The following is a 15,301-nucleotide window of genomic DNA, read 5'->3' on the forward strand; positions in this document are numbered from 1 at the left end:
CAGATCTCGTGACTGTCTGGGCTGGAGGATGACTCAAATGTGACAGCACTCCCACCTATCTCTGTATGCAGGCTTCCCCTCCATGGCACCCACCCGAGATGAACCCTGCAGGAACGTGCTCCCCAATGCAGAATCTAGAAAGCAATCTTGCATTGACTTGTCCAGACATAGCCTGAAGGCAGTGAGTGATTAGAAAAGGTCTGCAAACTGAGGAGCTCAGTTAATCTAATAGGGGAAACCTGGCATTTAAGTCAAAAGGTGACAAAGCAGCTCAATTTTGTACCATGAAGATGGAGGAAAGTCTCACAGTGTCTGCATGAATGATCACCTCATGAAGGATGCTAGAAGTTAACAAAAAGCTCAGAAGAAATTACTTAAAATTAAAAAAAAAAATAAAAATATATTTTTCCCAAAGTCGTGCTAATTCACATTTTTGCATGGCAAATCAAGTCAAAGAGCAAAAGGTTCTTTATTTATATAAGCAAAAGGAAAATAAGAAACTGAGCTTTTAGGCAGAAAAGATGGCCACGGATTAAAAATATTATGTATAAAGGTATAAAATATACGTATATATAATTATATATTATTATATCTCGTACATTTAATCTTCTCCCTGCTGACTGCTCATAGCCTTAGTTTTCTTGAACTGACATGATAGCTATTTGAAGTTTTTCAAATTATTTTTCTTTGTATGTGTGAAACTAATCAATAATTTTTATTCATGGATTGATGTGAAAGTGGTAGTAGGTGTATAGGTTCTTACTGAGGTCCCTCTTGCAGCCTACAACACAAATTCTGCATGTTTTAGTTTGAATGTGAAACATGGGAACTGTATTTTGCACTCCATTCACATAGATATCTGATACCAGAAAGTATCTTGGAATATTCTACAATATTCTATTCAAGAGGAAAGCAAGTAGGACCAACTTTTTAGAAACTATGAAGGTGCAGGAATAAAAGTCTTAAAACAATGTAATTACAATATTTGCAAATGCATATCAATAAAGCTTTTCAACAGAAATTTGCTGAACACCTCTTAGGGCTTACATTGTTGTCAGCTTTAGAAGGTTCTTATTCCATTTCTATCTGACATACAAAAGGAGAGAGAACAGAAAAAAAATCAATTCTGATGTTAATGGGCATAATTCTTAACTCATTAGTTACTTATATCTACTTACTACTGCGATGAATTTGCTCCTCTGAGATTTAGTAAGTCAGCTTTTCTAAAATCATCTGCATTACTTTCCTTCTACCCACCTTTCAAGAGCCTCCATTTTTATTAGCATTAAATGATACTAGCGAGGCTAAAATGAACCATTTTGACAGTCCTTAAAAACAGACTGTATATTCTTTTTGGAAAGGGCACCAAATAAATGTTATTACCTAATGTTCCTTTTTTTGGAAGCATTTCATAAAAGATACCCTGAAAGGTCTAGAGTATGCTGCCACAGAGACCCCACATACATAAATGACAGGTCAGACATCAAGGTTGAATTAATTATGAGAGTCCCATAGGGACCCATCCATCTGTCCTGCAGCTGAAGGGAGGAACCAGACAGACCGAGAAGAGAGAAAATAGAGAGAGGAAGTGGACAGGGCAACAATTATTGACATTGTTGAAAACAGTGAAAACATCTATTACAGCTAGAAATACACACATGCTCACATCTGAATTTTCAAGAATATAATTGTGATGACTGCCACTGGGGACACAAGGATATCTGGAAATGGCTAAGACAGGAAATGCATATAGAGAAAAAAAGTAAAAAATCTGCCATCCAGACTGAATGCCAGAGTGGGGCTCGCACCACCAGGAAAATCCTGAGGAGTCCTCAAGTCAAGCAGGTCTGTAGGATGGGCTATAGGAAAGGTTTTGCTCTCTTCAGAGTGGTTCCCTGCATCTCCTCCTGGAAACCTGCAAGTCTTCAAATTAACTGAAAACAGACAGACACACACTAAACTGAACCATTTGCATTCATCTGCAGGCTAACCAAAGGCTACCCTCAGCAAAGAACGTAGTTATACAGTTAAGGACAAACTGTGCTGGGAAGTTGGGTCTCTGTGACAGTACTCAATGACCACAGCTGGGATCCTGGTAAATGTGCTCAGGTTCCCCTGTATGAATTAAGCTGTTTTAGGATGACTGGTAGATCCGGTGGTACAGTACAAAACTGTTAAATGTGGTAATCTGCTCTGCAAAGCTAATTTTGGAATGAAAAACCATTTTTTCTTTAAGAAATACATTTGGCTTTTGATTTTTTTTTTTCTTTTGGCTGAACTCTTTTTAAATACTGACTTGCAAGAATTCTTTTCCTCTGGGTCTCTGGGGAGTCCTGTGGATCTGTGCTGCAGGGCACTGAAACCATCGGCTCTGCCTATTCTCCTCCTCCCTATTTCTCCTAGACTTCCATTCCACCTTTTTCTCTTTTTAACTGTGAAGAACAGGAGAAGATCCCCATTACCCTGCTTCACTGCTCTGTAAAAAGAGTTTTAAAACTCCTAATATTACTTAATCACAGCTTTCAGTGCTCCTGCTGCCATAAAACATTATAACAATGGGCTGGCACTTCATCAATTGTAATTTGCTGATATTACAGTCACAGTAGCGCTTGACATAATTGCCTTGCTCTACCACTGACTCATGAGGCTTCTTGGTCTCGGTCAATACTTCTTTGCACTGGGGGCTGCAGTCAGAAATTTTGGTCTAACAGCTCAGGTTTTTGAATTTCCAGTTCCTGCCCATCTGAGCAGGATGAGTCCCTCCAAATACTTGGTAGAACATTGCCCTCAAATTTAATTCCCAGACACTTATATCTATTTGGACACACTTTATTCTTCATTATTCTCAATTTTACACATAGCAGCACAACACTTACAACTTCTAAACAGAGATAACAGCAGTTATTAACAATGAAGGAAATAGCTTCAAGACAGTAAAAGAGAAGAAATTTAGTTAGGATTTTGAATTCCTTGCAGGTTCAAAACTCTTCCCAGCAAGAATATGGCTTCAAACCACACAGATTATTAATAAGACGTTTATTTCAGGACAGAAGGCACCTTGAGAATCAATTTGATTATGTTGGGTTTTTCCGTAGACAAATTAAACCATAAATTATCAGCCCAAATGACTTCTACTGGAGACAAAGGACAGCAACAAAATAAGAAAAAAACCCAGCACAAACTCTCCCTGACAGAGCATATTGTGTGTGACTCATTCTATAAAAGTCACCATTGTGAGCTGCGAATATTTATTCCTTATACAACTGTAGCTCTGCTGAGGTTGGGACAGAGATGACACTACAGAGGCAGGAAAAAGCCTCTCTGCAAAGAGCTGTCAGACACAGCAGGCACACAAGCACGCTTGCTGGACACTTGTAGGGAAAGAAGCATAAAATCCATGTTACGTTACACTTATATAGCTGTATGGACAACCACACATAATGCTGAAATAGAGACTTCCTAAAACACTGCAGGGAGCAGATATATTTTTATGTCTTCATCTGGTTTTTTTGTGCCACTTCTTTGTGATACCACAGCCTGGCTCTAAAAGTCGCCCTCCCAGGCTTCCCTTACAGAAATGGCCCACTCTCAAATTCAGCAGGCACAGGGTGGAAAGAAGATGAGGGAGCCTAGGGAGACACTGCAGACTTTTAGATGGGCTGGATGAAAATCACCAGCGCTGGGAGGCCAGTGGGGTCCTGATGAGGAATCTGCTGATTGCCCCAGCAGGGCTGTGGCACACCCCTCCTCACCACCCAGCCGTGCAAATGCTTTGCAACAGAGCATTTACAAAAGCCTTTCTTGCAAGCGTCTGTATGAGGGGCACGGCAGCAGATTGCCAGGATGAAGCCACACCAAAGGGGGGCCACATCAAGCATTATATCCCCTGTCTATACCTCTGGCATGCTCAGCTATAAGATCCTTGAAGTGATCAGCTTGTTGTCTAATGCTGTGGCTGCTGCAGCAAGGGTAAGGGGTCTTGTCTGGGCCGTGGGAGCAGATGGGGACATTAAAGCCTGCCATTGGGGATGGACTCCAGGCTGGAATTTGCTCCATCCAGAGTGCAGAGCTTTGGATGCCATGTGAAATTCCACGCGCTTGGGCTCACACAAGTGGAAGGCTACTGTGAGAGTTAAGCTTTCCTTGTCCTGCATATTTTGCCAAGATTTTGAAAACCTCTTAATGGACTCGGACAGACTCAAGGAGTGGTTTTAGATTCAAGTACTACTTGTTTAATGGATTTATTTTATAAACATTGGCATTGCCATTTTCAAAACTTCTCTGGGATTTGGCCTGCTGATTCCTCTTAATTTTTAATGTAATGTAACATCTGAAGCTGGCAACAGCAACATAATTGTACAACTCCATGAGTTGCATAAGCTCATCTCGTATTCAGAGCAAGGCCTCCATCCACCAGGACGTGGGTGAAATAGGTGGCTGATGTTTCTGTCTGGAGAATCATTTCCCTTTGGCTTTACAAACCATGGCACAAATAGTATGCCCATGTCACCCAAGTATCTCATTTGAAACGGCCTTTCAAGCCTCCTGATTTCAAATTTATACAGCTAAAATATATGCGTGCACATATACATATATAAATATATGCATAAGTGTATACAGTTATATTTATTTTATATATGAGTGTGTCTGTATGAATGTATAAGCACACACACATTCCTGCTTGCTTTCTTCTCCCCTGGTGCTGGCTACCTAGCTGATTGCGTCTCTTTAGAAACTTCCAGCACCGCTGATCTGACCCTTCACAGTGCTACCTCCTGCTCCTCTATGGCCACCCAGGACGCGCTGGTGCTTGGAGAACTTTAGTGAGGCACCATTGCACGTGTTCCCAACAGGCTGTTCTTCTGAGGCTTCCAGCCCTTTACCCCGTGAGATCAGTAATGAGGGAGAACATACCTAGGGGTGGGAGAGGCATCGGGATGTTATACAGTGCAATAAATAAGCACTTAAGAGTCTGCAGGCAAAACTAGAGCTGGGGAAAGGTGGTGGGGTGCAACGGTGGCTGTGCAGAGCTCCCCAGTTCACTCATTCTGCAGCAAAGTTCAGGACAGCAACATCGCACTCCCCCAGGACAAGAAAGAGAAGGGAAAAGGGATGAAATCTGGGAGAAATCCAGCTTTCTCATTTAATCACAACAAACTGAAAGTGTGTTACACATTCAGAATAGGAGAAAACTACTCATTAACTTATGCAAGGCAGCTGGCTTCCCAATAATGGCTCCTACACATTCTGGTTTTAATATTATTTTTCTTGTCAACTGTGGGAACGCAATGTATATTAATGACGGTTTATTCCAAATTGGTCATTGTTGGAGTTAATAATTAGGTAGTCAGGCACTAATTATCTCTATTTTGTCTCCAATCATTAACTAAGAAATCTGGAGGAGTAATCTTGGAGGCAGGCGTCAGAGCCAGCCAGAGCAGGGTGGGTTCTGCTGTGGGCACAGGCGTTGCTTCACTCCAGAGCGCAGCACCAGCCGATGCCTGGGAGCAGAGTCAGGGTGATACTGCTCCGAGCACTGGGTGCAGAGTGGCAGCACCTTGACATATGTGTGTCGTGCCCATCCATTCTTTGCACCCCTGGGTTCACCCATGAAGAGGAAAGCTCCTTGAAGGCACTGCCTGGCACCTGGACAATAGAGCTACTCCAGTGGGGCCACCATGTGCCACCACTGCTGGCTGCAGCTCTTCTCCTGAGCAGCATCCAGCTGGATGGGCACCAGCAGAAGGGTGTGCAGCAGTGGGAAGAAGTGGCACAACAAGTCTGCTTGAAGGACATGAAGTCTCAGCATTTACTCTGAAATAAGCCTCCTGTGGAAATGACCACAGGAAAGTGCTCAGGACAAAGATGGGTCTGGCACAGAGGGAAGGTGAGACCTTGGGCACACAGATGGAGCTGGCTGAGTGCCTGCTGGGGCAGGGGACACACACAGCACCCCTCCAAAGGGCTGTGCTTTCAGGGCACAGCTGAGTGTACACTGCTGCTCCCCAGTAGCACCCACTTGTCCTCAGATGTGTGCAAGACACCTTGACTGCAATCATCCTCCCCTATTTTCCCTACGTACTGGGGAGATTACACCAGAAACACTTCAACAGTAGTGTAGGGCTGGCCACTTAAATGGAATCAAGTGTATTTTCACAATGCCTTAAGGGACAGCAACCAAAAATTTCCATTTTCAGTTATTCTGTTATGTTTTTTCCTTCTCATTTAAGAATTTTCAAGTTTATCTTGCCCTTGTGGGCCCAAAAAACTCTACAAGATGTCAAGACCAGCACCCATCACCATCTGTTACGAACTTACCTCAACATAGAGGATAGGGAAAATGCCAATCTTGTCACCCAGCATTCCTTCTGCCCAGTTGTCATCTACCCTCCTGATGACTGTCAAAATTTCATCCTAAAATCAGATACACAAAACACATAATCAGATTTTTCCAGTAGAAAGATGCCAGTTTTTAGTTACCCACATGACAGCTTACGGAGAGAGTACACACAGAAGGCCATAAGCCAGGTAAAAATGTTCCCTGAATCCTGGGCCAGCAGCATCCCTGCCCCAGCATGCCACCCCAGGCATCCCACCCAAAGCGCGCTGAAGCACCCTGCAGACGGGTGCAGCTCATGCTGGCTGCCAGCAGCTCCAAGGGCCTGGGCCCAGCAGGTGGGAATAGGCAACTCCTGGCTTCATTGCAGGGACAGGGAGAACATTTGACCCAGGAGGCCATCTCTAACCCAAAGGCAAAAACTCTCCAGCATGAAGCTGTCCCTGTGCATCCAAGAGCCCACTGCAGCACTTGGCTGCTCCGGAGAATGATTCAAAAGGAAGCACCAGTAGAGCATTGGTAGTCCTGGAAACACTTCCAGCAAGAAGTATTAGGTATAGAACGAAGTGCTCAGCAACTAGCCTACACTGCTGATCCATTGAATGTCAAGTTTTCCTTTTTAAAAAAAATAATAGGAGGTAAAAGAGCAAAGCAGGTAAAAAGCCAAGGATAACATAACAAAAAACAAGTTGCGTGCAGCTGTTGGGTCAGCTTCAGTTTAGGTACAAGTTTGTTTTCTAAAACCAATGGCATCTTAATATTATATTTAATCTAAGGGATCTCACAAAAAATTTCTGTGATTATAAAATAGAAGGCCAAGCAAAGTGCAAACAAGATTCATATTGCTCAAAGTTTCTCAAAATTTAACTCTCTAGAATTAAAACCTAGAGCATACCAGTCATTACAAAAGCTCAGGTGACTAGAACCAGACTCTGAGTTTTCCCAGTTTGAGATGCTCAACTTGTCAATGGATTTCTGCTACCACATCTGTCATACTAAACCCAGCCTTAAGCCAGCACCACTCGCTACAAAGGCTGTGGGAGGCAGCCCTCTCTGCAGGGCACTGCCTGGATGCTCACATCTCCTATGGCCAGAGGAACAGAGTGGGCTGACAGAAGCTGTGAGGTGAAGTTTGATGAGATGCTACTCATTCTCTCATGGCATTTAATCTTCCTCCATGCCTGTGCAAAAATTTCTAAAAAAGAGGAAAACATCTTCCTCCAGAAAGCTAAGACAGAGTTCCCTGCCATTCCCACTTTATTTCCACCACTCACTCTAGGAAAACAGGAGCTACATATTGTCTATCACCCTCCATGTAACAACCTATCCATGTTTACTGGTCAGATGAGGGGAGCTGTTTTTTTGCAGATACTTCTCACATAAAAAACCCCCACAAATTCCTGATGCAGGATGTTCAGACCATGGATTTACGCCAGTAGAAAATGATGAGATCAGGGATGTGATGTGATGTACTTTGCAGTTTTTGAACATGTGCATTTTGAAAACGTGCACTTCGAAATAGTTTAAATGGTTCTTTTGAATTATTCATCTGAATGATCCATTAGGGGAAAGCTTAGAGAAACAGCCATAGACTGAATCCTTCAGCTATTTATTACAGCTGGAGGGATGCAAAAAGAATTTGTGCATTTAATTTCCTGAAGAAACAGATAGCATTCCCTTCCAAAGCCCTCTCTGTACAGACCATTTTTGATCTGTGTAAAGAGCTGACAGTAATACACCTCTGCAAAGTTTCCACATACTCTTACAAAAGACCGATTATCATAAATTTAGAATCTAGGTAAAGGGGGTAAATGAGGAAAATAAAAGACTTCATTGCTTCAAGAACCTGCTATGAGTGTCCCTACTTTCTATATTTGTTCAGCTATTTTCTTAAAAGAGTTTAAAAAAAACCAAAATGCGATGGGTCTACACTTTCACTGTATGTTTATGTATACATATATAATCTTATGTATGTGCATACATATGCATACACATCTATAAATGTATATGTATATATATTTGCATATTTATACACACATAAGATAAGAAACTAAGAAAAAAACTTTTAAACTGTAAAATCCTAGAAGCACTCAACTAGATTTTGTTAGAGGCACCCCGCAATCCCATCCCTGGAGAAGGCTGGACAGACACCTGGCAGGAAAGGTTTATTCTGCATTGATCCTACTTGAAAATGGGGCAGGGAACAGGTGACCTTTGAGGATCGCTTCCAACTTTACCTTCCAGACCTATGAAACCTGGAAGCATTTCTATACACCAGTCTTAGTTCGGGTCTGCCAAATCTGGCTGCTGAATGTGGTCATATATGTGAAAATCAGGTAGCTGAACATCCTGAGATATGCTGACTTTCAAAATGTGTATCTTTGTGGGAGAGCAAAGTGCAAATCCTTAAGAATGCTCTCCATTTCAGAATGTGTTTTAAGAAGGGTGTTGAAAATCTCCAGGAATTACAGCAAATCCCAAAACATCTTTACAAATTCTTTATTAATAGAAAGTTGCTTTGAATTCTCAGCCTGCGACATCATTCTACACCCTGGGCTGGTGAAAGCTTCAACATGAACTATTTTAGTACCTTAAATCAGTTGGATAGCCGTGCTACTTATAAATTCCTAGAAAGGTTCCCAAAAGGATCATGAATAGTAAAGAGCCACAGATCTCTTGGCATACCACTTCAACTTTCTGAACTTCACTATTTCACATGTACTAAATTGATTTCCAGGCAGCATAAAGGAATCCAAGCCTCAAATCTCATTTCAAAAGCCAATGGTATCCACTGTAGTTTGACAAAGATACCTCATGCTCTTTTTATGCCTGTTGCGAAAGTCTCTAATTATTTGCTCTCTCCTACTTTCTCAAGTCTCTCTCTATTCATCAGGAGCGGGCAGCCTTGCAACAGGCACGTGGGACCTGCAGTTCCAGTTTATAACCATTATCAGAAAGCAAGTCAAAGATGAATCACTTAAAAAGCAGTCTGATTGATGGAGAAATTAGCCCTTTCTCTGAGAAAACAGCACAAAATTGTGTCCAATAACAGTCATGATTCACAGCTTGATTTTTACTCCAGTCATTAATGGCCATTAACGAAGCAATACAAAGCTGATGTGCCTGCTATTCCGCAGAGATAACAACTCCATCTACGGCACCAGTGAAATCTCAGTGATGGCAGGATGGCACCGTGTGGTGCTTGGTGTGCCCAACACTTGCCAGCTGGCACAAGAATCCCAGTTGCCAGCTAACACTGGGATGGTCCCTCTGTGAACAGCAAATGCTACTGGAATTGAGTTCTAAGGGGCTGGGATGCCACTCCACAGTCAGGAACCAGTATTGGATGTGATGGCTCCAAGACTGGCACAACCACAACCCATCACTGTGGGCTGGGAACAAAAGTACTGGAAAATGAAGGAAATAGTTGGTGTTATTAAAAATGTAATGAGCAATAAAGCATGCAAACAGTTAATGATACCTTGACAGGTTTGAGACTCACCTACCACTGGGACTCAGCCTTCAAAGGGCCATGTGAACTCATGCATGCAAAGGGTGACCAAACACCCAAAAAAACCTGTGGGCTGAATTTGGACTCAGTCTAAGGCTGGAGTAACTACACAAACAGGCAACAGTGCAATTACTTCAGATTTGCACTGCTACAGCTGAGAGCAGAGAGTGCAATTACTTCAGATTTGCACTGCTACAGCTGAGAGCAGAGTCCTCATGCATATGGTTTGTACTAGAGGGTGCATAGTCAGAAGAAGGATGGATTATTTTTTAAAAACAGATGCAGCAGCAGCCCAGGCTCATACTGTGGTACCATGTAAGGAGACATTAGAAAGCTGAGTTAAATGAGTATGCAATGAAACTCTGTAGGTCACAGGCTGATTGCAACCACAGTAGTGAACATCAGGAGTAACACTTCTCAAGCTACTGGAGTTAAACTGGTGCAAAGCTTTCACAAGACTGGAACCAATTGTTACAGAGATTAAAATAATTGCTAACTGCCCAGTTTGGCTGACTGCTGTCAAACATTGAGGGAAAATATGTTAAGTCACACATCTGGGATGTTTCGTCTTGTAGCCACTGCAGTGGGGAAAGCAGTGGCAGGACCCTATGCAAGTACATATGGTTTATTTGGGAGGAGGAGTTAGGGGAACAGTCCACATGTAAGAGAATGACAAATGTGAGCTTTGTTTGTTGCACTGGATACTCAAGACAGAGGTTTCTCTATCCCTCCCGGTTTTATACCTGCACATAAAAAATTATTATATTTCATTTATCTTTGACCTTTTATCTGGACAGTTTTGCATCTACAGGAGATGAAGATGGGGGAAACGGCAGAAGCCCTCTGCAGCACTACTCATGAAGATCAGTGCAAAGCAGACTTCATTTCCTTGCAACCCACCTCTGGAACAAAACTGACATTTTAATTTTGAAAAAAACAACTCCCCCCCCCCCAAAAAAAAAAAAACCAAAAACAAACCAACTCAGAACACCAACCCACAACACCCCCCCCAACAAAACAGAACACCCAAACCCCACCAAAAACCAACTAGTAAGAGGAAACCCCAAACATCCTTCCTTTGTTTTCTTTTCCTGCACCAAGAGATATTCTGACTGCATCATAACAAAGGGGATGGGAAAAGCAAAGTCCAGCAAAAGAGCAACAAAAATAGTAATACAGAAGATCCCTATGTTTGAGTTCCTTTCTTGCAGTTTCTCTTCAGAGGAAAACTCTTCTTTATTACATGTTTATAAATAAAAACTGATAACAAGTGTCTGGTAGCTTTAAATGAGTTGCAGGACACAAATAGATTATACTAGTTTGTATAAACGGTATACCAATGCAATCCCTCTACCTGAAAGAAGAACAAATGGCGTAAATGAAATTGACATGAGGTCCAGCATCTTCATATGCAAACTAAGACATTCAAATGATGAATATTGCTCCTAGTGACAAACCACATTTACACCAATGCAGTCAGTGCTCATAGCTCTGTGCAGAGGAACTGACTGCATCAGCAGACGATCTAAAATCTGGGCTAAACAGGAACCTTCATCAGTGCAGGTGACAGCTAAAATTAGCATTGAGAAAACTGATGAAAACATGATGGTAAAGTCCCAAGATGAAAAATAGATTATTCACTGTCAGGGAGAACAATAGGCAAGACATAAAAACAGTTACAAAGTGACAGTGCGTGTAGTGGAAGGAGCTAAAGAAGAAAATAGCAGTAGAAGAGAAAACAACCCCCCTTGGGAAAGCACAGTCATCAGGGATAAAAGGATGCAGACAGTAACACAACAGGTAAAAAAAAGGAAAATTAAGGGACTGAGAGTAGAGCTATATAGCAGAAAGAAATGCTTCACGTGAGAATGACACTGGACACCCGAGAAAATGAGAACTATCAGTATACAAAGACAGTAATTGTAAAGGATGTATACTAATATACGGCACCAAATATATCAAATACAAAAGTGTCTAGGAAAGGACCTGCTCTAACAAAAAAGACCACAACTGCCTGCCATATCTATTAAGTTTCTTAGACTGAGCAAGCAATGAATACTTTTAAGTGGACAAGAAAGATTGCTTCTCAGAGAAGTCACTGTTGTACCTCTGGAGAAGCAGTGAGGAAAACAACACGCCAGCAAATATATATTTACTGATAGGATCTCAAAGGCAACTTCTGGCTAATTTTCTGTTAGTGCACGGCTGCTGCTTCTCACTAAGCAGCCCACTTTCTTGCAGAGATTCACAGCTCCAGGGAGGCTGGGTAGTCGCAGGGTTTGCAGTGTTTGCAATCAAACACTTCGGTTGCTATGGGCAAAAGTGCTTACAAATCTTTTGTTAAATAAATATGAGAAAGTATACATTCTAGGAAATTGTGTTCTGCTGAGAAATGTTGCAAGAGTAAAAAATATGTTATATTCAGTGAGAAAATTATATGCTGCAAATAATTCATTCAGCTATAATAAGTAGCCTCAAAAGAGGAGGTCAGTAAAATCCTGGTGAAGGATATTTTTATCATCTATTTCATATTCATTCCAGCATAACTGTTATTACTTTATGTGATACTATAACAACCACAGACAGCTGAAATAAAACAGAAAACGACAATGAACAGGTTCTCCACGGCATTCAGTGCCATAAATTAACATTGGGGGATATGCTTTATTTTACTGCAGGTTTCTTGATATCTATGAAGTCCATCTGAGGTCAACACAAATTGCTTGGGATGGGAGGGGGAGACAGAAAGCAGGTGGGGAGGTTGGGGAGAAAAGGGAAACATGACATTTTAAATCCAAAGGAAATTACAATATCTGTTTTCTCTCATTTCAACTGGAATTTATTAAATATTTTGGTTTTAAAAAAACAAAGACTTTTAAAAATGTCTACTTTTTAATGTCTTTATGTTCTTAACGTAGGAAATACTGTGATATATGATGATAGTGTATTTCAACAGCTAATTGGTATGATGCAATATACATTTTGAAGCTGAATAGCATTTTAAAATGCTGGAACATCTGATTTAATAAGGAACGTTAAAAGACACATTTCCATTAGATTTCTTCTGAAATTGAGTCGTTCTTGCAGAACATTTCAATGCAGATGAAATGTATGCTTTTTAGATAGAAAAATGTTCTCAGAAATGTGCAGCCAGTTCTAATTGTTGATTTTCACTGGCTTTCTACCAACCTTGCTCTACATAGCATGAGCTATCTCACTGGCTTCCCCTTTAGACAAAATGGGAGCAATTTCCCAATGATGCTAACACGGGGCTTGCCCTGAGGGGAGGCTTTAGGCCCACCCAGTCCTGCAGCACGGCTGGTACATGGGACATTGCTGGGCCACCAAGCAGGCTCTGCCCCTACAGGAAGAAGGATTTACAAGTTGGGAGAAGTCAATGTCCTTCAGCAGATTACATGATGGGATGTCCTGCTTAATAAAGGAAACTCAGCCCCATCAGCCTGTCCCCACTAGGCTGCCTGAGCTCAAGGAATTTCATTTTCTTATACAAGAAATCAGCTGAAAGAAACAAATGGAGGGGAGGGGGTCCCTAGGCAGAGTTGCCAGGGAGGCCAGGCAGATGTCCCACTGGTCCCTGCACCACTGTGCTCCAGACTTGGCTGCCGCCACCCCACGTGCGCCATCAGTTCCTACAGAGGCAGCTTTCTAAACTCTTTTTTTTTAAAAAAACACTATTCCCCTACCTTGGTGAAGGTCAGGCAATCCTTGTCTTGATCTTTATCCTTTATTTCAAAGTCATAAAGTGCTTTGCCCTGAGGTGGAGCTTGCGGGAGGGGCTTAATACACTGGATGTAGCTGGCGGGGAAGAAGCCATGGTTCCCATTGAGCTCCCCATGGTACCAGTTCTCATCCACCTTCCGCCGCAGTATGATGATGTCCCCCTTGTTAAACTTGAGGTCACCGGGCTCTTTTCCTTCATACGCATAGAGGGCTTTGCCATAGGGAAGCTGAGAAACACTCTGGGGAAACAAAATATGCAACATCTTTAAGCAAACGCAAACAAACCAGCACTGATTTCCTTCTTAAAGTCACTTTCAGCTAGAAGCAAACCGATAATCCATGACCAAATTACCCCAATCACTGCAGCTGACTGCTACATAACACTACACCCTGGATCTCACAGGGAAACTAGGATGTGTGTGATGGTAAGACTGAGAAGGTAAGCCTATTATATCAGAGCAGGCACTGCAGTTCTCTTGAAGCTCAGTTGAAACCTGTGCTACCTCTTACACCATCAAGCAGCATCTGTTACTTTGCAAAATATACCATGTAAGCAGGACTACGTGTTTAAACAAGTAAAACCTGACATGTCTAAAGGTAAAATATTAGATATTTTGACCTTCAGGGGTTGCTTTGGTTTCAGAGGCTCAGAAGATAAACAAAATAAAACAAGCCTGAAGATTCACATGGTTCTAAAAGTTGGCAAGTTGAAAATTTTTCATTGTGTTTGTTTGAATAACGCCAAACAATTTTGAGTTTGAAGCTTTTAGTTTAGCTTTTGATTCTGTAACCAAATACTGTTACTTCTTTCAAAATCCCCAAGTCTCACGCTCCTCACTGAGGGCTACTGTAAACAGTTATAATATTCTTTGTTGCTTCTGAATTAATGTCCCTGTGGAAAAGCAGAATTGGCAGAATGTCTCAAATCTTTCTTTTAGAACTAGAAAGAGCTCTGAGGCTTTTCACTCTCATTAAAAGAAACAAACTTAAAAAACAATATCACAGTACAAGAGCAAAGAAGCCTAAGAAGTTAATAGTTTGGTATGATAGAAAAGAAATTTATTTGATGGAAACTACTTGATTGTGAAGAATTTTTCCTAGAGCTCACTTTGGCTTGGTGCAAGATTATCTCCCCCAGGCTGCAACTGCATGGACAACTTTTTGGTATCGGTTTATGCAGCCCTTGCCCTCCTTGCATACTTGCTCCCCTTCTTGCTGAATCCCACAGAGCAGGGGGTAATTGTGTTGGGCACAGCTGCCTGCTGCTTTGGTCCTATAATAGCTCTTTTAACCCATGCTGGGGGACAAAAGGTGTATCATTGTATTATCCCACGCCAATTCTTGTTTTATTTAGCTTAAGCTAAGAGTCAGCTTGCAAGCCTCAGCACAAATATGTAGCAGCACATACCACTGGGGATGTTAAAGGGGTCCTGTAAAGTCAACCTTTCATAACAGTCTTTTTTTCAGAGATGTATTTACAAAAATGACACCATTTTCTGTTGTATATATATGCCTACGAGTAGTCTGTTCCCTTCTCTGTATACTGGTTGTCAGTGGGGTGTCCTACAGGGACAATAAAAAAGTAAAGATATGTGTAATAAAACAGCCTGGTATTCCCCCAGGTGTTTCTTATGCCTGTACTTCTGGATGACATTCCTGTGCATAAGAATAGCACTCAGATGCTTTCTGTGGTGATCAGGTGGAGCGGCCTG

At 41.8% G+C, this 15,301-nt stretch overlaps 1 protein-coding gene across 1 annotated transcript in view; it reads right to left on the reverse strand.

The window, feature by feature from the left end:
* Positions 1–15,301, reverse strand: part of SH3RF3 (SH3 domain containing ring finger 3) — a 258,436-nt gene that overhangs the window by 83,867 nt on the left and 159,268 nt on the right. Inside the window, exons 2-3 of the mRNA XM_056329232.1 lie at positions 13,553–13,828; positions 6,319–6,414 (exon numbers count right to left, since the gene is read on the reverse strand). Of these exons, the coding sequence (XP_056185207.1) occupies positions 6,319–6,414; positions 13,553–13,828 (372 nt within the window). The remainder of the gene's footprint in view (positions 1–6,318; positions 6,415–13,552; positions 13,829–15,301) is intronic.

Source organism: Falco biarmicus, chromosome 2 (assembly GCF_023638135.1).
Source record: "Falco biarmicus isolate bFalBia1 chromosome 2, bFalBia1.pri, whole genome shotgun sequence".
NCBI lineage: Eukaryota > Metazoa > Chordata > Aves > Falconiformes > Falconidae > Falco > Falco biarmicus.